General features: G+C 50.0%; 1 protein-coding gene and 1 non-coding gene across 5 annotated transcripts; both read right to left on the bottom strand.

Annotated features, from left to right (window-relative positions):
* Nucleotides 1-3,869: 3,869 nt before the first annotated feature.
* LOC122675039 lies at nt 3,870-4,038 on the bottom strand. Its single transcript, XR_006335193.1, has one exon. It is a non-coding gene; the product is annotated as a U1 spliceosomal RNA (small nuclear RNA).
* A 5,539-nt stretch (nt 4,039-9,577) lies between these two features.
* On the bottom strand, nt 9,578-15,135 carry LOC122674557 (histone acetyltransferase KAT6A-like). Of its 4 annotated transcripts, none has more exons than XR_006334994.1 (4): nt 14,771-15,135; nt 10,785-11,064; nt 9,802-10,294; nt 9,578-9,674 (listed from the first exon to the last, which is right to left on the bottom strand). XR_006334994.1 is itself a non-coding variant. In XM_043872979.1 (4 exons), exons 2-4 carry the CDS (start codon nt 10,852-10,854, stop codon nt 9,670-9,672), a joined length of 369 nt encoding a protein of 122 aa, XP_043728914.1. In that variant the 5' UTR covers nt 10,855-11,064; nt 14,771-15,135; the 3' UTR covers nt 9,578-9,669. The 4 variants fall into 4 exon arrangements, 3 of the variants coding, with proteins under 3 accessions (XP_043728914.1, XP_043728912.1, XP_043728913.1); XM_043872979.1 differs by having other exon boundaries at nt 9,802-10,095; XM_043872977.1 differs by lacking the exon at nt 9,578-9,674 and having other exon boundaries at nt 9,710-10,095.
* Between the last annotated feature and the right edge of the window lie 6,499 nt (nt 15,136-21,634).

Here is a 21,634-nt window from a genome sequence, read left to right as displayed (position 1 = left end):
GTTTCCCAGCCACCAGAGCGGTTTCAGAAACCCTTTCTGACCCGAGCCCCTTTTACGAAAATGTAAATGATGAAATCTTCACTCATAAAATAGTTTCTTCTAGTTTCTAACTGTCTCTCAGTGGAAAACAAACCATCAAAACCACTTGGGATAAAAATAAGATATTATTTTATCTTGTTGATGTCATGTATTTATATCTTGTTTGCCACATGAGTCTGGCCGTCTAAAGAGGAGGGCAGGCCCCATGCCAACTGAAAACCCACATCTTGTTGAGCAAGATTGTATTGTTTAAGATGTCCTTGAACAACAGGAGAAAAACTCTGGTCTTTTCCCACTGTCTGCTGGTGAGCAGAGATTGAGAGGAAGTTTGTGCTCTAAATAGCAAATCCGCTCACAGCCAAGAGACCCTACAGGCTTAGGCAGTGTGAAATGCCATATTGTGTGATCTCTTCAACACTGGGGTTTCTGACTTAATGCCAGAAGATTAAAAAAGCCTTCCTAAAAAAAAAAAAAGCCTTCCTGAGGTACCAACATTTCTCAAACTTCATTTTGGGGGTGGAGGTGAGGATGGGATTCTCATGAGTGATAATCCAGAGACCTCAAGGAAAAGTAATGCTTTCAGGGGGTGTGTTTACTCTCCTGGACCATAAGGATGTTTCACTAGGTAACTTGAGAAGTGCTGAGTAGACATTTCCTGTTACCCCAGGGTCAGAACTAGTTTCTCTAAATCTCCTCCACCTGACTGGCTAGACACAGCCTGGTTGTGTGGATGTCATACAGCCCCCCCTCCCCCACCCCAGTCCAAGGTGCCAACCTGGCATGAACCTCACCTAATCTACTTCTATAAAAGTGTTAAAGACTGTTGACACTGGATTATAACCAAAACTGCTTTTGAATGGTTATGTTCAATCAAGACAGCATTTGCTAATAATGTGATTTATTTTCTTTTCTTGAGCCTGACCCAGCCAAAGCAGGAGTGTGTGCAGAGGAGTCTTCCGTCTTCTGCTCTGCCTGTTGGGTGGGCAGGACAGGCTTTCCCGTCTCTGCCCTGGTCACAACTATGTACTTTGTTCCCCAAAGTTCAAAGCTCTTTTGACTTAAGGGAAATGGGACCCTGGCCATTCTTTCCAGTTCTTGGGTAAGTGCATGGAGCTATGTTTCTCTGTAGGTATATATACATATATTAATACATGTAATATATATATATATGTATATATATATATGCTCAGTCAATTTAGTCATGTCCGACTGTTTGCGACCCTGTGGACTGGAGCCCGCCAGGCCCCTCAGTCATGGGATTCTCCAGGTAAGAATACTGGAGTGGGTTGCCATGCCCTCCTCCAGGGGGTCTTCTCAACCCAGGCATTGAACTTGTGTCTCCTGCATTGAAGGAGGGTTTTTTTTACTGCTGAGCCACTACACACACATCTATACACATGTAATATATATATTATCATATGACAAGTAGATGGGGGAAAAAGTGGCAACAGTGACAGATTTTATTTTCTTGGGCTCCAAAACCACTGTGGACAATGACTGCAGGCATGAAACTAGAAGACGCTCCTTGGAAGAAAAGCTATGACAAACGTAGACAGCATATTAAAAGGCAGAGACGTCACTTTGCCAATAAAGGGATGTATAGTCAAAGCTATGGTTTTTCCAGTAGTCATGTATGGATATGAGAATTAGACTGTAGAGAAGGTTGAGCGCCGAAGAACTGATGCTTTCGAACTGTGGTGTTGGAGAAAACTCTTGAGAGTCCCTTGGACAGCAAAGAAGTCAAACCAGTCAATCCTAAAGGAAATCAACCCTGAATATTCATTGGAAGGACTGATGCTGAAGCTCCAGTACTTTAGCCACTTGATGGAAAGAGCTGACTCATTGGAAAAGACCCTGATGCTGGGAAAGATTGAAGGCAGGAGGAGGATGAGGTGACAGAGAATGAGGTGGTTGGATAGCGTCATCAACTCAATGGACATGAGTTTGAGCAAGCTCTGGGAGATAGTGAAAAACAGGGAAGCCTGGCGTGCCGCAGTCCATGTGGTTGCAAAGAGTCAGACACAACTTAGTGACTGAACAACAACAACAAGCATGTCTGTGGGCTTCCTAGGTGGCTCAGTGGTAAAAAATCCTCCTGCTAATGCAGGAGACTCAAGTTCGAGCCCTGGGTCAGGAAGATCCCCTGGAAAAGGCAACAGCCACCCACTGCAGTAGTCTTGCCTGGGAAATCCCATGGACAGAGGATCCTGGTGGGCTACAGTCCATGGGGTCGCAAAGAGTACATGTAAATATACATACATATACATGTAGTATATATATATACATACATTAAATATATATATATGTATATACACACACACACATACATACCATCACAGTAACATTGGGACCCACGAAGTTCCAAAAAGCTGGCCCAGTTATCAACTGACAGGAAACTTGCTCGATAAATGATGGCTCACTAATATGATGGATGCTGTGTAACTTGAGAGTCATTCCTTCTTCAGCCATCAGAAGCTTATGCTGGGTATCCCCTACTCCACCCTGAGACTCGAGTCGCATGCACACAGGTTAGGAAGCACTGATAGAAATCAAGCTCTTAACCTCACGGAGATGAATGTGCCTCACGGCCGTAACTCTGAAATGTAGGCGTGCCATGGATTCAACAGGGAAACAGCAGAAAATGCAGGAAGCTTCTCTTCCGCACATCTGCTTTCAAAACCTGATATTTTCAGATGTGTGAGGTTTAAGACAACGAGGTGACAGGTCAGTGTTTACCAACCAAGTTGCTGTTTACAGGAACTTCTGACAGCACAAATTGCAGTGTACCTGTCTTGTGGGATCTGAGATTGTTTCCTTCATCTTTTTTCCCTCTGCCATTCTGCCTGGACATTCAGACTATCCCAATATCTTTGTTTTAATACCAAGTACATACCTTATAGAAACGGTATGAGATCCTGCATTGCCTCTCTGCTGTTTGGGAAAGTGCTATCAATTCTGTTAGCTAATTGGTATATCAAGGTCTGTTCACTCAGTTACCTTTCTCTCTCCAGCCAAGCCGAGGTTAATACGGCCCTGCCTCTGCCTCTCCATCCCCTCTCCCGTGTGCCACTCTGAACCAGGGGCCTCCTGGAGTTACACAGAGACCCCGCAGATCTGAGAGAAGGCAGGAGGGAGTCCCGTGGGCTGCGTTTTGCTAGATCCTGCTAGGGCTGTCTGTGGCCTTGCCTTCACCTGTCGTTCATCACTGCACCCCCAGGAGTGTGGTTTGCCTAAAGCCTCTGGAGTCTGGGCCCGTGAATGAAGAAGTCAGTCCACGGAATGACAATGGACGGAGCTGAGTTGACTGCCTTGCAGCCCGCAGCCTCGCTACCAGAAACCATATCCAGGAATTTCGATGGTTTGAAATGCCGTCATCTGCAGTGAGGCTGTTACTGATGGAGTCTTTCTGTTGAGCATAATGGGATCTGTTCTCTCCAGCCCCAGCCAGTGACTCGGAGTTAAGTATCTGAGGAAATGTGCTCATGAGGGTACCATTTATTACCATTCTCAATTATAGATGTGCTGTTACGCAAGGGGCGTTTTCCGTCGCTTATGAACTAAGTCCAGTGCTGTGTCGTCTCCCCAGACCAGTCACTGAGGGCGCGATGCTGAGTAGGTCTTCTGGACATAGACAAATCGTGGGATCACGGGTGTGTGTGTGGGGGGGGGGGCGGGCGGTGCGAGCAGGGGGACGTGTTCTAAGGACTTTGAGATGTTGTGTGTGCAGGGAGCAATCTATGGACTTTAGTCTCTATTCCTGATATACTTTTAATAATAACATTAATAGCCATCTAAAAATAACCTATTTAATCCATTTTAAAAAATAAGGTAGGTGATTATATTATTATTATTTTTTTTTTCCACTACCACAAATTACATAGTCGAGTTTCCCACATTTGGGGAAATCGCAGGGGTCAGCACATCCGGAGTGCAGTGGATAAGCCTCGCCCTGGGAAAACCACCTTCGTGATCATGGTATCTCCCCTGCCAGGTAAGTAAGAGATTACGTGCCTATTATAAAACATACAGAAAGTATGTGAAAATATATATTTAAATCCATAAGGCCATCACCTAGAGATACTCACTGTAACTTCTTGGGGTATTTCCAGATATTTTTCCTATGCATGTATGTGTGTTTAAAACAAAACACAAGGAGAATCATACTTCATATACAGTGGAATTAGTCCTTTGGAGCTTGTGAGTATCTTTGAGTCAGCATTGACTATGTCATCACTCTTTAACAGCTTTCTTGAGATAAAATTCACAAACCATGTAATTCACCCATTTAAAGTGTACACTTCCATAGCACTTAGTACATCCACAGAATTGTGAAACCATCACCACAGTAAATTTGAGAAAAAAGTGAAAGTCGTTCAGTTGTGTCCGACTTTTTCTGACCCCGTGGACTGTAGCCCACCAGACTCCTCTGTCCATGGAATTCTTCAGGCAAGAATACTGGAGTGTGTAGACATTCCCTTCTCCAGGGGATCTTCCTGACCCAGGAATCAAACCTGGGTCTCTTGCATTGCAGGCAGAATTTTTACCATCTGAGCCACCAGGGAAGCCCCAGTCAATTTGAGAACATTTCATCAACCCGAAAAGAAACTGTGCCTAAACATCATTCCCTTTATCCTTTTTCACCCCACCCTGCCAGCCTCCACTCCCCAGCCCTCAGTCAGTCAGTTCAGTCGTGTCCGACTCTTTGTGACCCCATCAACCGCAGCATGCCAGGCCTCCCTGTCCATCACCAACTCCTGGAGCTTACCCAAACTCATGTCCATTGAGTCAGTGATGCCATCCAACCATCTCATCTGCTGTCATCCCCTTCTCCTTCTGCCTTCAATCTTTTCTGGCATCAGGGTCTTTTCCAGTGAGTCAGTTCTTCGCATCAGGTGGCCAAAGTATTGGAGCTTCAGCTTCAGCATCAGTCCTTCCAATGAATATTCAGGACTGATCTCCTTTAGGATGGACTGGGTGGATCTCCTTGCAGTCCAAGGGACTCTCAAGAGTCTTCTCCAACACCACAGTTCAAAAGCATTGGTTCTTTGGTGCTCAGCTTTCTTTATAGTCCAACTCTCCAACTCTCACATCCATACTTTACTACTGGAAAAACCATAGCCTTGAGTAGACAGACCTTTACTGGTAAAGTAATATCTCTGCTTTTTAATATGCTGTCTAAGTTTGTCGTAGCTTTTCTTCCAAGGAGCAAGCATCTTTTATTTTCATGGCTGCAGTCACCATCTGCAGTGATTTTTGGAGCCCAAGAAAAACCCATCCCTGGGCAACTGCTAACCTCTTTTCTGTCTCTGTAGGTTTTCCTGTTCTGGAGTTTCATACAAATAGAATTATATAATATGTGGTCTTTGGTCTTTTGTGTTTAGCTTCTGCCACTTTAGCACAGCGTTCTCAAGGTTCATCCTCATTGTACAGATATGCATGCCTCCTTCCTTTTTATGGTGAGTAGTGTCCCATTTTATGGAAGCACCGCATTTGGTATATTCACCAGTGGATGGACAGTTGTGTTGTTTCCACTGTTTGGCTTTGATGAATAATGATGCTACAAGCGTTTGTATGTGCGTGTCTCTGTGGATGTCTTTCCCCTTCTCCTGAGTGGACCTGCTGGCCTTTGGCAACTGTCTTTAACGGTGGAACTGTGGACTCTCTTCCAAAGCAGCCACACCATTTACATCGCCACCAGCCGTGTGGGAAGTTCTGGTTCCTCCACATCCCTGCCAGTGCTGGCCGTTTCCTGACTCTTTGATTCTAGCTGTCCCCGTGGGTGTGAAGTGTGTGTATTGTTTTGATAGCAGGATGGTATTCCGGTATGTTGGGGAGCACCTCAGCTCATGCGCTGAGACTTTCCTGTCAGTGTCACCCCGGAAGAGTGAGCGGATGAGGTGAGTGAGCTGGCGAGGGGGGAGACGCAGGGCAGAGCCTTACCAGCATGGCCACCACTGTCAGGAAACCCATCCCCTGGGCTGGTCACGGCAACGACGTCGCCCATATGGGTTATGGGGAAACATGTTTTGCAAGAAAGAAGCATGTTTTTGGAGAAAAGAAAGAGTATCTTTTAGCCTTGTGACTCCCTTCTCTGGCTGGTCACGTCTTCCTCGCAGTCACTGTGTCCTCTGCTGTCCTGACTGGTACTCAGCGCGCCAGTGTATCCGCTGGGCAGCCAGGGTCCATGCCGACAGAGCAGCTCAGCTTCTGCAGTGGTGGGAGGGGGCCAGGGCTGCTGCTGTAGGTCCAGGTGGGTCAGAGGTACTCAGAGAGGGAACAGAAGATTCAAGAGAGATGCAGAGTCCCTTTACCTCAGACTGGGACTTGAATCCATGAGCATGTGTGCTAAGTCACTCAGTCGTGTCTGGCTCTGCGATCCTACGGACCATAGCCCAGCAGGCTCCTCTGTCCATGGGATTCTCCAGGCGAGAATACTGGAGTGGGTTGCCATGCCCTCCTCCAGGGAATCTTCCGATTCAGGGATTGAACCCGAGTCTCTTAGTCTCCTTCACTGGCAGGCTGGTTCTTTACCACTAGCACCACCCGGGAAACCCTGAACCCATGTTCCGGGACTCAAGCTGAGCCAAAACCATGGTCTTCCGCCCGAGATCACAGGAGTGGTTCAGGCTCTGGATGTCTCATTGCAGAGAGAATTCAGTGAGAGACACAGTGAGAGGTAAGAAGTGGGTTTATTTGGAGAGAAACACGCTCCACAGACACAGTGTGGGCCACTACAGAGGGTGAGTGCTTCTCAAAATGTGGTGTGGTTAACTTTTATGGGCTGGGTGATTTCATAGGCTAATGAGCGGGAGGATTATTCCAACTATTAATAATTTGCCCATGGGGTCACAAGAAGTTGGATGTGACTTAGCAACAGAACAAGAGCAACAATATTTTGGGAGTGGGGTGGAGACTTCCAGGAACTGGGCCACCGCCCCCCTTTTGATCTTTGATGGTTGACCTTGGAACTGTCATGGCACCTCTGGGTGTGCCGTTTAGCCTGCTGATGTTTGTCACAAGGAGCTTATACTGAGGATCAAGGTCTAGTTGACTTGTCTGCCATCTTGGACAGACTTGATTCTAATCAGTTTATGTTGTGTCCTCGGGTTGTGTCATTCCTTCAAAAGTTGTGCCCTGCCCACTTCCCTCCTGTTTCAAACGGCTTTGATGTGGAAAGTTGGTGAGTCTCACTGAGACCGCTGCCTATGGTGACCGGAGCCAGTGGGGAGGACGGGCCAAGGCAGGGGGCGTGGGACGAAGGAGGAAGACACGACGGCCTGGGGGTGGAGAGGAGGCCGGGAGGCGGCAGAGGGCACTGAGGCGGAAGGTCCCAGAGCAGGAAGAAAGGATGGTTGAGAAAGCCAGGGAGGCGCTCCCTTTGGCAGCGTGCACACTAACCTGGGAGAATGCAGAGATCAGTGCAGCCCCTAAGCAAGGATTACACGCAAACTTTGTAGACATCTCTTCCGTGTTAAAAAAAAAAAAAAGAAACCCAGGGAGGTGTGTTCCAGGAAGAGGGGTCGGCAGAGACAAAGGCTCGCTCCTGGCGGAAGGGCACAGTGATGTGGGCTGGGGGGACGGCAGAGTTGGGCTGGTGCTTCATGAGGAGGCAGGTATGGATGAGCAGGGGAGAACCAGGCTGGAGCAGAGCGTGGTCTGGAGAGAGACATGCTTTTCAGCCCTGATGGAAGATTCCAGTAGACTAAGGGAGAAAGAAAGAGGAGAAAGTGTGGGCAGTTCCCCCAAAGAGCCTGCAGAGGCTGGACAGATGTTGGGTGAGGATGTTTGCTGCCCCCAGGAGGGTGCCCTCAGGAAGGCGCCCTCAGGAAGGCCTGGGGCCAGACGAGTGGGCCACCGGGTGGGCCTGCCCTCAAGGGTTTCAGGCGTGTGGGAGGTGTTGGGGGAGGAGGGAGGAGCTGCCGGGCTGAGAGCAGCCTGCGTTTCAGCCTGCAGGGCCTCCTTGGCCTTTTGGGATGTGATTCCACAAGGTCTGCAGGGTGGTGAGGTGAGTCCTTTGTGCCACCATCCCGGGCATGAGAAGCTGGGCTTTTCCAGGTGGAACAAAGGAAGAACTCCAGGGCTGGAAGGGTGGCACATTGAGGAGTGGTTTGTGGGGGTCTCAGAGTCCAAACAGGGCCAAGAGGAAGCCGAGAGTGGGCTCGGGAGGGATGGTGACCCTCCCTGCCCTCCCAGGACGGGGCGTCAGGCAGAGAACTCTGTGTTCCCTCCTTCATGTGGGCATCTGTGCTCTGTCCACTGGCATGACCCGGCACCTACACACACGTTATTAGACACAAGAGTCTGGAGGAGGAGAGACTCCAGCCAGACAGGAGGATTCAGAGGGACAGCAGCTGAAGACAGTAACAAGTCACGGAGTGGCCCTGGGGCTGGGCGGCAGCCATGGTGCAGAGGAGTCGCCAGGGCTGTGGGATCAGGGGTCAGAGAGGTGGAGGCTGGGCCAGTCGGCTCCTCTAAGATGGAGTTGCTTAGGCCGGAGTGTCTGTGCAGGAGGCCTGGGCCCACCCTCGAGGCCCCCGTGACTCGGGGGGTGCTGGGCTTGTAGCTGGGTGCCCCGGGCCAGAGTGTCCCCCCACATCCATGTCCTTCCTGGGACCTCAGAAGACAAATACAGGATTTCTTTGGAAACTGGGTCACTGCAGCTGTGATTAGTCATGATGAGGTCATCCCGGAGCAGGGCTGGCCCTTAACCCAGCACGACGGTGTCCTCACAAGAAGAGCGGAAGAGCCACAGAGAGGGGAGACGCCCGGGAAGGCCAGGCCATGATGGAAGGGATCGGGGAAGGGTGCGGCTGTGAGCCCAGGAAGCCGAGAACGGCCCCAGGCCCCTGCAGCTGGAAGGGGCAGGAGGGACCCTTCCCCAGGGCCTCCAGAGGGAGCACGGTCTGATGCACCTCAAATTCAGACTTCTGGCCTCCAGAACTGTGAGAGGATAGGTGTCTATTGCTGTTCACTCGCTCAGTCATATACTGACTCTCTGCGACCCCATGCACTGCAGCACGCCAGGCCTCCCTGTCCTTCACCATCTCCTGGAGCTTGCTCAAACTCATGTCCATCGAGTCAGTGATGCCATCCAACCATCTCATCCTCTGTCGTCCCCTTCTCCTCCTGCCCTCAGTCTTTCCCAGCATCAGGGTCTTTTCCAATGAGTCAGTTCTTCACATCAGGTAGCCAAAGTATTGGAGCTTCAGCTTCAGCATCAGTCCTTCCAATGAATATTCAGAGTTAATTTCCTTTAGGATGGACTGGTTGGATCTCTTTGCAGTCCAAGGGACTCTAAAGAGCCTGCTCCAACACCACAGTTCAAAAGCATCAATTGTTTGGCTTTCTTTATGGTCCAACTCTCACATCTATACGTGACTACTGGAAAGAACATGGCTTTGACTAGACGGACCTATGTCAGCAAAGTGATGTCTCTGCTTTTTAATGTGCTGTCCAGGTCTGTCTCTGTCCCAGAGGCCCAGGAAACCAGCAGCACACAGGCACAGCTGTGAGCAGGGCCTGCGGTGCTCTGGACTGAATACACATGTCACGCTCCTCACGGTGGTGTGACCACGTGCGCCCGGACACGTCACGTCAGGTGTGGCCTCCGCCTGAGCAGAGGTGCCCCTGTCAACCTGTTTGATAAATGTTAGCAGAACTGAATTTCTGTTTGGAAACACTTGGTGCAGCCCTAGGGTGCCTGCCGCTCCAGATGTGGTGCGTCCCATGAGCTCGGGGCCGGGGTGAGGGGGTCATACTCACATTGTTTGCTCCAGGAGACGGTCAGAGTGGAGACCTGGATGGGCCCAGAGCAGGGGCAGTAGTAGCTGTGTGGGGAGATGGGCCACAGCGCTGGCTCATGTGGTGGGGCGGAGGGGAGCCGAGATCTGGGAGCCTGGGGCAGAATGTGGGGTTCGCTGTGTCCTCTGTCCGCTCCAGGCCCCGGACGGGGTGCAGCTGGTGGAGGCTGTGGCCCGTCAGCGTGAGCCACCTGCTGGAAGGTCTCAGGGGGCACGGAGCCCATGACCCCTGCCACGTCGCCTTTCAGTCCAGGGTCTGCGAGGGAGGAGGGGGCATCATGTCTTCTGCTCAGCCGTGGCCAGGAGACGGGGTCGGGCAGAAACCCCGGGCCTCAGGGCCAAAGATGCAAAGGCCCGAGCGACAGTTATAGCCTAGGGACAGTGCCTCCAGTGTTCAGGCTCGCTTTGCTTGTTGCTTTTAATCCCTCGTCACTTTCTGGCATTGGCAACAAAATCTTTAAACAAAAAAAAAGGGGGCATTCATATGCACCCTTGTTCAAGATGAAAAAGAAAGAGAAAAAGTAGAAAAATTGCATCATGTTTTCCAGCCAGGCTTGGGGTGAGCTGGGAGGACAGGAGCCATGGACCTCAGGGGACAAAGTAGGTGATGGTAGGAACACAGGGAGGACAGAGGCTGCCCGGGTGCCTAATGGGAAAGTTTCCTGGAATTTCCTGGGGAGGCAGAGGAAGGGGTGAGGCTCCCCGTGGGTCCGGGTGGCAGTGCCTCCATCCAGCTCATGCCTCTGGATCCTGGAGAAGAAGGAGCTCGGGCTGTGGGGTCGGGGGTTGGGGGAGGAGTGGGTTTACTGTCAAACATGAACGTCTAGGGGGCCATGGGCAGCAAGTGGCTGATGGTGGGAAGGCAGTTGGATACGCGGGGGTCTGGACCCAAGCAGATTTCAACAGGATCGTGTATACAAGATGGAGGAAGCAAAGGAGCCTTACCGTTGGCCAACGAGCACCCAAAAACAGGCTCAACATCACTCATCACCAGGGAAGCGCAAATCAACCCCATTGTGACATGCCACCTCACACCCACGAGGTTGGTTATTAACAACAACAACACAGAACCGGTGTTGGCGAGGATGTGGAGCCTTGGAACCCTGCGCCTTGGTGGTGGTAACGTACAGGGGTACCATCGTCATGGAAAACAGAAGAGCGACTTGTCAAAAAGTTAAACACGGAATTACCATACAATTCAGCAATTCCACTTCTGGATTTATCCCTGAAAAAAAGGGAAAGCAGGAGATGGAACAGGTGTCTGCTCACTGTATTCACGGCAGCGTTCTTCACGATAGCAAGGGGTGCAAGCAACATACATGCCCATCGATGGATGATGGATAAACAAACTGTGGTCCTCACAAGGAGTTGGGAGGATATTCTGTCACCTGCCCCATCAGGGATGGACCTTGACATTATGCTGAAGTGAAGAGCCACAAGAACAGTAAGACTTTGAGATTCACTTATATGAGGTCCCAAGAGGAGTCACATTTGTAGAAAGTAGGTGGTGGTTGGGCTTCCCAGGGGGCTCAGTGGTAAAGAATCTGTCTGCCAATGCAGGAGACACGGGTTCCACCCCTGAGTTGGGAAGATCCCCTGGAGAAGGACATGGCAACCCACTCTAGTGTTCTTGCCTGGAGAATCCCATGGACAGAGGAGCCTGGCGGGATATAGTCCGTGGGGTCACAGAGAGTCAGACATGACTGATAGACTGAGCACACTTAAGATGTTGGTTACCAGGGGCTGGTGTTTAATGGAGAGAGGGTTACAATTTAGGAAGGTTCTGGAGATGGATGGTGGTGATGTTTAATACCGCTGAACAGTGCATTTAAATGTGGTTAAAATGGTAAGTTTTATGTATATTTGACCACAGTCGTTTAAATGTGGGAAAGAAGAAGAAGACACACCTGACCGTGACCCCGTTTTCCGTTCTGTGTCTGGTGACAGCAGAGCCTGCCTTCCGGGCCCCTGGTTACAGCGACGAGAGAGAGAGAGACCGACCGAGGGGGCCCTCCTCCTGGCTCCTCAGCTGCCATGCACTCAGCGCCACCTGTGGGGCTGCAAGGCCCTTGTTACAAGTCCTCTGCCCTTTAAGCTTCTTTTTCTTTTTTCGCCTTTGATGCCCCCTCTTCCTTGCTCTCCCAGTGCTTGACTTCTGAACGTCAACGGCCTTTGCACACAGAACGCAGGCTGGGTTATGAGAGTGCTCTCAGGTCCCTGGGGGTCCCTGGGGGTCGTCCCTGGCTGGGTCCTCTCGGGAGGCTCCCCTGAGTCCCTCATCCCCCAGCGCCGCCCACCCACTCTCACCCCACAGACAGGTCTGCCCTGCAGGCTGCATCTCCCTGCTCTCCCCGCTTGCTGGCTGCCTGGGGCAGGCTCTGGCCAGTGGGAGGTGCTGGCCAGAGATGGGAGGGTGGGGGGCAGGAGGTTGGGGTGCCCTGTCCCTGCTCCCTTCTTGCCCATGACCGTGCGTGCCCCCCGGGGCCCCTGCAGCTCCACCGGCTCTGGGGTGGGAACAGCCACCCTCAACGGCTGGTCTGTGGACGCCCACCCTCCCCTGTTTGTCCTCTTCACCCTGGCCTCCCCTCTAGGGAGTATTTTCAGCAAAGCTTCTTTCTTTAAACAACCCAGGAGACCTGAGTCCTACTGGGTCTCTGTGGGACCACCACCAACTCTTCTCCCAGCAAGAGGCTTCCAGAAGTCTGCAAGACCGCTAGCCTTCGCTTCAAGCTACCAGCGACGACACTGACGCTTCTGAAAACCATCCTCAAGGCCCCAGCAGGGCTGCTGTGGGGCTGCCGGCTTCCCAGGAGAAGTGAGGGACACGGCCACTTCTCCTGAATCCCTAGTGGGCTGGTCACTGAGCGCCCCGAGGTAGGGGGGTTACGGTCACAGGAGGAGAGCTCTCCCGTAATATCAGGAAGGCCCCAAGCCGACGCAAATTTGCGCTTGTCTTTTTACTGGGCTTGGTTACCAGGTACAATAGGGTTATGGAGAGTAGGTTATATTCCTGTAGAAAACTCAGAGGTAAAAACTGGAACACGGAAATCACCCGTCATTTTCAAACCCAGGAATAGTCACGGATAGCATCTTATATGCACAAGCACACATGTAAGTTTATGGACAAGATCTTCTAACTATGGTACTTCCCCGGTGGTCCAGTGGTTAAGACTCTGCGCTCCTAATGGAGGGGGCCCTGGTTTGATCCCGGATCAGGGAACTATATCCCACATGCCGAACAGCGCGGCCAAAAAGAAAAAGATTTTACTATTAGAACTCTATAGGATGTAATATTCTGTCTTGTTTTTCAACTTAACCCCACCTCCAACAATCCAGGGTAAATATCATTCAGGGTAAGAAATACACATTTTTCAGCAACAAGTTTCCCGCTGCATAGATGTGTGTGTGTGTGTGTGTGTGTGTGTGTGAGTATGTGTGAGTGTGTTTGTATGTGTGATTTCTTAGCATGTCTTATCTCTGGACATCTATAGAGAGCCTCATACATTTTAGTATCATAAACAAAGCTTCAACAGTATCTTCATAGCAGTGGTGGTTTAGTCTCTAAGTCGTGTCTGACTCTTATGACCCCACAGACTGTAGCCTGCCAGGCTCCTCCACCCATGGCACTTGCCCAGACAAGAATACCAGACTGGGTTGCCATTTCTTTCTCCAGGGGATCTTAACCCAAGTCCCTTGCACTGCAGGCAGATTCTTTAATGACTGAGCCACCAGGGAAGTCCAGTATCTCCATAGCTAAATATGGAGGTGCATCTTTATCCTTGTTTCCTCAGGACACATTCCAACACTCACCCATAAAATAATTGAACTGCACATCCTGCCAAAAGTGCACCGTTCCTGGTCACATGTTACCAGCCAATCTGAGTTCTGACTGTGGGATTGATACTCCTCACCGCTCTCCTCTCTGGGGCAGTGCTGCTCTGGCTTCTCAGATGGAAGCAGGGAATAAATACTCTCACCTCTCCTCTTCACCTTCCGTCGGTCCCTTCCAGGACAAATGGCTCTTGTTCTGCTTTTTATTCACAGTGACTTCCTGGTTCCCTATTTTTTTTTTTTTAAATCAGAGCTGAACTGTGATTTTATAGGAACCCCTTCCACTGCTCATGCTTTTAGACATTGGGTTGCTATTTTTTAATGAGGCTAGATTTAGTTTGTTAGATTTAATTTGTTAGATTGTTTAGTTAGATTTTAGGCTAGATTTAGTTTGTTAGATTGTTTAGTTAGATTTCAGGCTAGATTTAGTTTGTTAGATTTAGTTTGTTAGATTGTTTAGTTAGATTTTCGGCTGGATTTAGTTTGTTAGATTGTTAGATTCATTGGGGCTAGATTTAGTTTGTTCTCGTTATATATTTAATTTTGCTGGAAAGTAATTTAATCTGCTAGTGGACTTCTTCCCTTTGCAATAAGTAAAGTTTGAGTGAATGAGTGAAAGTTGCTCAGTTGTGTCCGACTCTTTGCGACCCCATGGACTATACAGTCCCTGGGATTCTCCAGGCCAGAATACTGGAGTGGGTTGCCGTTCCCTTCTCTAGGGGATCTTCCCATCCCAGGGATTGAACCCAGGTCTTCTGAATTGCAGGTGGATTCTTTACCAGCTGAACTACCAGGGAATCGCAGGTAAAGTTTGGGGAATTGTAATTCAGTGATTATCACTGAGTATTGGACTCGTTTCCTGGGTGTAAACTTTCTCTGTATTACGAGCTGAGAAAGGAGATGAGTCCCCGCCTTCCCACACTCAGGGTCATTGCTATGCTCCGATCAGAGGGTCGCCCCAAGCAGGACCAGCCATAAGGAGTCTTGGGTGTGCGGACGCCCTGTGACCTCACCTAGGGAGCAGATGACCTCCACCTCTGAGGGAGATGGGACCACCTCCAGAGCGACCCCCCTGACACGCCCGGTCGGTGTCAGCTTACCTAGCCACCCATCAGCAGCTGAAAACAACACGCCTCTTGCAGCCAAACTCACCACCAAGAAGCCCCCGGCAAGCGGCGAGGAGCAGGGGACTTCCCCTGCTGACCTGATCACATTCATCTGCGTTCACCTGATTGCATCGGGAGCTTTCGTCTCTGGAGGGGAAGGGTTTTGCTCTTGATCTGTAGGCTGTCTGTGCAGAACGCACCCGGGGCTGCTGGCCTGGGGCCCTGTGTCTGTGTGCTGACCCGCACGCACACAGGCTCCCTGGGCCTCTGTCCACTTCTCTCTTCCGTCTGTCCAGTCTTGCCGCACGTAGTTCAAAGCTCTGTTATGAAGCGCATACACCTTTGTGTCTGTTAGGACTTTCTGACAATTGACCCTTTCATTATCATGAAATGCCCCTCTTTATTCCTGGGCACACTCTGTCTTCAAGTGCCTTTGATCTGATGTTGACATAGTAACTGATGGTATGCGCCTTTCCCCACCCTGTACTTTCAGCTTATCTGTGTGTTAAAAGTAAGTCTCTTGTCGACAGCGTATCAACTGGGTCTCCTTCTTAAAATGCACTCTGAATATCTGTCTTTTCTTTGCAGAGTCTGATCCTCTACGTTTATTTTAATTATTGATGTGATATGAAGTCCATCATTTTGCTATTTGTAGCCTGATTGTCCTTTTTTTAAAGTTGGTTGATTTTTAGAATTCCCTTTAAATGTGTCTATTATCTATTGGCACTGTATCTTTTTTGCATTTTCTTAGTGGTTGCTTCGCTGGTAGCTCAGTGTTAAAAGAATCCATCTGCCAATGCAGGAGACCCAGGTTTGATCCTTGATCCAGGAGGATCCCCTGGAGTAGGCAGTGGTAACCCACTCCACTATTCTTGCCTGGAGAATCCCATGGACAGAGGAACCTGGCGGGCTACAGGGTCACAGAGAGTCACAAAGCGACTGAACAAGTGGTTGCTCAAGGGGTTACAATGAACATTCCTGGTGGTCCCTGTCTCTTTAGAGTTATTTCACATAAATAACATGTATTATTATATATATTATATGAATTATACATATCATTATATGTATTATATGAAATAACATGTATTATTTCACATAAATGTAAAGATTTGCAACTGTAAAAAAAAGCCTGTTTACCCCACCCTACTTATACTACAGTTGTTGTGTGTGTTACTTATGCACTGGTGTAAACCCCACAATGCTGAGGTTGTTTATTTGCACACATGATGAAGAGGAAGTGCCAGGATCTGGGAGCCGCACAAAGCCCTTTTCTCGGTCGTGTCGGCTCCTGGTGCCATGGTCTCCAGCCCCTCACATATTTACTCGGTTACAGGGGGCACAGTAGTAAAGAATCCTCCAGCCAGTGCAGAAAGACGCAAGACACCCAGGTTTGATCCCTGGGTCGGGAAGATCCCCTGGAGGAGGAAATGGCAACCCACTCCAGTAATCTTGTCTAGGAAATCCCATGCGCAGAGGAGACTGGTGGGCTACAGTCCATGGGGTCTCATAGAGTCGGACACGACTTGCCAGGCATGCAGTCTTTGTAACGGGCCCCCTGCGGGCGCAGGCAGGGCCGGGGGGTCTCTTACAGGCCTGTGACGGCCACACGGCTGAGCACAGTCCGGAGCAGAGGGGGTCTGCTCCCTTCAGGCAGCGCTGGTGACACTTGTCTCCACAAGTCATGTGGTTGATCCAAACTGGTTCTGAAGGGTGTGCGGTAAGAAAGGCATTTGAGATGGAGCCTCGTATGTAAGGATTTTATTATATTCCTGCAGTCAGTACGCGTTATCCTTAAACCAGGGCTACCTGCACCTTTCATGGACCAGCAAGGCGCTGAGGGTGCAGCACATGTGTCCCAGTACTTATGTTAGAAAACAAAGCCCAGCAAGCTGCAAGCAAACGAAAAGATGAAACTATTAGAGGCATCCGAATAGCAGGCCAGGCCCCGGGAAGGCCATCAATAATGCAGCAGATGGCGAGGGCATTTTTCTCACTAAAGAGAATATCATAGCCGCTTTTACTCTGAGCGGGGAGCCACCCTCCCAGCAGAGGGGGCCCCCCTAGATTGCTCAGCAGGGCTGCTTTGAGGCCCTGCTGCATAAAACATGGGTTTGCATCGCGGGGCAAAGCCGCCTGCCCTCCCAGCTCTCATCTCCGGGAGGCAGAGCAGTGCTGGGAAAAGCTCGCCCCACGGAGGGGCTCCCCACTTCCCTCAGCCCCACTGCCGGGCCGTGCCCCTGCCTGCGCCCTCCACCCCCAGCCTGATAGAGTCTGTGGAATTAACCGCGACGGCAGCCGCGTGCGGTTTCCTGGGCAGATGAGCTCAGCCTCGACTTGATCTCATGGAGGCTGCCTGACACCGAGGCTGGCCTGTTTTCTTACTTCCCTACTTAGTTCTGTCCACACCCATGTTCTGTGCTCAGAGGCCCCCAGTCACCCCTCTCTCCCCTCTGCTTTCTAAATTTCAGATTTCCCTTAAATAAATGTGGTGTAGGCTTCTGTCTTCAAAACAGATGGCAACCCTCTCCAGTGTTCTTGCCTGGAAAATCCCATGGACAGAGGAGCCTTGCAGGCTACAGTCCATGGGGTTGCAAAGAGTTGGACACGACCGAGCGATTTCACTTTCACTTCACTTTTCTGTCTTCAAGGGGTTCCCTGGTGGCTCAGACAGTCAAGAACCTGCCTGCAAATCTGGGAGACCAGGGTTCAATCCCTGGGTCGGGAAGCTCCCCTGGAGGAGGAAATGGCAACCCACTCCAGTATTCTTGCCTGGAGAATCCCATGGACAGAGGAGCCTGGTGGGCTACAGTCCACGGGGTCACAAAGAGTTGAACACGAGTGAGGGACTCTTTCTGTCTTCAAGAGACTTTTCAAAATCTCCTTCCCATGGTGTGAAAAAGTGGCCAGTTGTTATTTTAATTTAAATCAGTTTATTTAGAAAGGGTAAATCAAGTTCCTCTTTTGTTTTTAAATGCTTACTACAGTGCCATACTTACAGAAAGCATTTAAGAATTGCGCAATATTGCTGTGTGGATAATAGTATACCTCTTTTTTTTTTTTTTAGTATACCTCTTTGGACAGCAGTTGGTTTGTCAATGCACAAGAAGGTGAAAGACTAGGAAATCCAGCACTTCACCGAACACTTAACCATGTCTCATTGAATGCATTGTTCTCGAAGTCTAATGTGAATGCAAATTCCTCGGGGATCCTGTTAAAATGCGGATTCTGGTGCCAGGGTGGGGTGGGCACCAGGGTGGCCTCAGGCCTCAGGCCTCAGGCCTCTCAGGGTGGCCTGAGACTCTGCATTCCTTACAGACCCCAGGACATGTGGATCCAGGAGTACCTTGATGCAACCTGGGGACAGGCATCCAGTTACTGGAGCATTAAACCACTCCCTGTCTGCTTGGGAACACAGGATTTTCCAAGTGTTTGTTTTTTTTTTTTTTTTAGGGTTTATTTATTGTTGGCTGTGCTGGGTCTTCGTTGCTCTGGGTGGGCTTCCTCTAGTTGTGGTGACCTGGGCTTCTCTTTACTGCAGCATGAGGTTTCTCGTTGTGGTGACTTCTCTTGTTGTGGAGCACAGGCTCTAGGCGTTCTGGCTTCAGTAGTTGCGGCTCGCTGGCTTAGCAACTCTGAGGCATGTGGGATCTTCCCAGACCAGGGATTGAACCCGTGTCCTCTGCACTGGCAAGCAGATTCTTAACCACTGGGCCACCAGGGAAGCCCCAGTGGCTTTTGTTGATTTTTTAATTCGCGTCTCAATTTTCAGCTCTTGATATGGAGTGAGGCAAACATTTCATGACTGTTTTTGTTCTTAATTTGTTTTTCAATACATAACACTGATGCTAGTGGAGCATGTTAGTAGAAAATTATTTCCAGTTGATGTTGTTACTCACAATTCAATCACTGACCTGGGTAACAATGATCTTAACCAGAGAGAAGCCTGTGGTTTTCATGGGAGTAAAAATAGTTGATTATAAACGCCAATGAAAGGACACCATCAGACCACAGGGAACATAAATAGGTGTCTGGCAGGAGCTATGCTTATCTCAGACCTACCTTACCCAGAAACCTCATTTGTATCAGGCCAGAGGTTCTCAAAGCCTGTATCGGAACAGTGATGGAGGAAGTGGGGGACTTGTGAAAATGCAGGTCTCTGGGTCCCTCTCACCCTCAACCAGTCCCGTGGTAGGGTGGGGCCCTGGCACTTGCATTTCTGAAAAATCCCCAGAAGAAGCTGCTCGCCTGGGACCTGGGGCCACACTTTGAGAACCATTCATTCAGGATGTGATTTTACGTGGCACTTGGCAGGCATCTGTAATCTCCTGCCCTAGGCTGTATTTTCAACAGTAAGCATTGTTTTCTGGTTTTTATTGCTAGTTTATTTAAAATATTCCTATTTCCAAAACATTTCTTGGAGAACTCTAAATATTTTTGTTAATGGGCTTCAGACATCAGACTCTTGCTGAGGAAATAGAATACTGTTTAGTTTAGACTCCTCCTCCTCTCCCCTTACCAGAGGAGAGCAACACTTCTCTGCTCAGTGCTTCCTATGACTATGTCTCTAGTGTGTCATTTTTATTACCAGAACTTTCTGTAGGCATAACAACAGATATGTGTATGTGGTGTGATGTGTGTAGTGTCTGTGTCTGTGTGGCGTGCAGTGTGTGGTGTGTGTGGTGTGTATGTGTGTGGTGTGGTACAGGTGTGGTGTGTATGTGTGTGGTTTGTGTGTGGTGTTTGTGTGGTGTGTATGTGTGTGTGGCGTGCAGTGTGTGGTGTGTGTGGTGTGTATGTGTGTGGTGTGGTACAGGTGTGGTGTGTATGTGTGTGGTTTGTGTGTGGTGTTTGTGTGGTGTGTATGTGTGTGTGGCGTGCAGTGTGTGGTGTGTGTGGTGTGTATGTGTGTGGTGTGGTACATGTGTGGTGTGTATGTGTGTGGTTTGTGTGTGGTGTTTGTGTGGTGTGTATGTGTGTGTGGCGTGCAGTGTGTGGTGTGTGTGTGTGGGGTATGTGTGTGGTGTGTGTGTGGTGTGTGTGTGTGGTATATGTGTGTGGTGTGTATGTGGTGTGTGTGGTGTGTGTGGTATTTGTGTGTGGTGTGTGTGGTGTGTGTGTGGTATATGTGTGTGGTATGTGTGTGTGGTATATGTGTGTGGTATGTGTGTGTGGTGTGTGTGTGGCATATGTGTGTGGTGTGTGTATGTGGTGTGTGTGGTGAGTGTGGTGTGTATGTGGTGTGTGTGGTGTGTGTGGTGTGTGTGTGGTATATGTGTGTGGTATGTGTGTGTGGTATATGTGTGTGGTGAGTCTTTAATTTGAAAGGCCGTGGGTGTGGGGGAAGTCCAGCCTGTGAATCAGAGGCCCTGAGTTCTGACTGTGACTCAGCCACACACCACGTGATGACCTGGAATAAGTTACAGACTCCTTTGAACTTCAGTTTCTTCAGATGTCAGGAGACAACCCAGGAATCACCAGATGAGACAGGAGCCATTTCCAGCTCTAAGAGTCTGATCCTTCTCCCCTCTTGGTTTTGGAGATTTTAGCCTTTTTTTTTTTAAATAAACTCCCAGAAAGAAGAGAGAACATGTGTGTGCGCGCGTTTGTAATTAAAATACTGCCCGTTCCAAGCCGGGTTAGAAGCGCTCTTCCGCTGTGCTTGAGCGCTCAGCACTGCAGCGCCGTGCTGGGCCTGGCCCCGGCGCCCCTCAGCCCCTCCCCGCCCGCGCGCCCCGGATGAATTGCTTTCACCCCCTTACACAGGCGCACCTGCACCGCCTGGCTCCCATGCTCTCCGGCGTGTACCATCTGGCGGCCTCGGACTTTTCGTGAGAATCCATCCCTAAATGGTCCTGTGCCCATGCAGGGTGTTCAGAATGTGCAGACGCCTGGGGGGGGGGGTGTTGCTGGTAACAGCTCAGGACACCCCACAAGCTCCCTGCCAGCCTGCTGCAGCCCCCACCCCGACTCTAGGATCCCTCAGAGTGAAAAAGGAAGCTGCAAAAATAAAAGCTCCTCTGATGCAGCGAAGCAGATTTGCTACATGAAACATGACTGCTCTGGGGCACTCCACGGTTTGAGCGAAACTGGAGGACGGGTGTCCCCTGGAGCGTGTCTGGCCGGCGGTTCGCTTCCTGCCCTCCCCAGTGATGACCTCCGGGGGTTGTGTTGGAGCGTTTATTTGGCTCAGCGTTATTGACTGGACCTGTGGTGGCCCTTTCCCAAGCTGGGAGGTGTCAACACAGCAAATTCAAGGAAGGGTGCCTTCCAGGAAATGGTCAGGAGGTCCCCTTCCGGGTGAGTCCAGCATGCTGCTCGGGGGTGAGTGAAGAGGGGCTGCGTGGGTGTCTGCACTTGTCACAGCGGCTGCTTTTTTAACAGTGCTGTTCTGACTTCAGGGTTCTTTCACATCAACCGGGCACCTTGGCAGCCTGCAGTGCTTGCTGGGCAGGGCTGGGTGGGCTCAGATCCTCTATCCTAAGCAAGTCCCAGTCAGCGCTGTGGCTGGAGGTCTGTGGTCCGCGGTCCACACCTTGAGGAGCAAGACCTCAGGAGAAACCTCATGATAATCCCTTGTGATTTCTTTTGAATTGTCTTCTGGTGTGTGAACTTGAGCACTCTTTTGGCAAGCATAAACTCCTGACTAAAAATATTCATCCAAAAATACACATTACACTGTTTTCCCTCAGTCTTATCTTTTCCTGGATTTTTTTCCCCTTCAGATCCTAGCAAACCAAGTTGGGAGAGAACAACAACAACAAAAAAAATCCATCTCTCTCATGTATTTCCTTATGAATCAGGAAGTCAAGATTGCCCATGAGTTTATATATTGCATGTAGCACTTACACAGTGAATGTC

Source organism: Cervus elaphus, chromosome 18 (genome assembly GCF_910594005.1).
Source record: "Cervus elaphus chromosome 18, mCerEla1.1, whole genome shotgun sequence".
Classification (NCBI taxonomy): domain Eukaryota; kingdom Metazoa; phylum Chordata; class Mammalia; order Artiodactyla; family Cervidae; genus Cervus; species Cervus elaphus.
This window is presented reverse-complemented; position numbering and strand designations above follow the sequence as displayed.

Bases quoted from the DNA above. Each gene is read 5' to 3' on its own strand.
- LOC122674557 (XM_043872977.1), bottom strand. From the start codon at position 10,854: ATGGGGTTGATTTGCGCTTCCCTGGTGATGAGTGATGTTGAGCCTGTT. The intron at 10,096-10,784 runs GTAAGGCTCCTT...CCTCCCTCGCAG, and splicing joins TGGGTGCTCGTTGGCCAACG to ACCCTGGACTGAAAGGCGAC.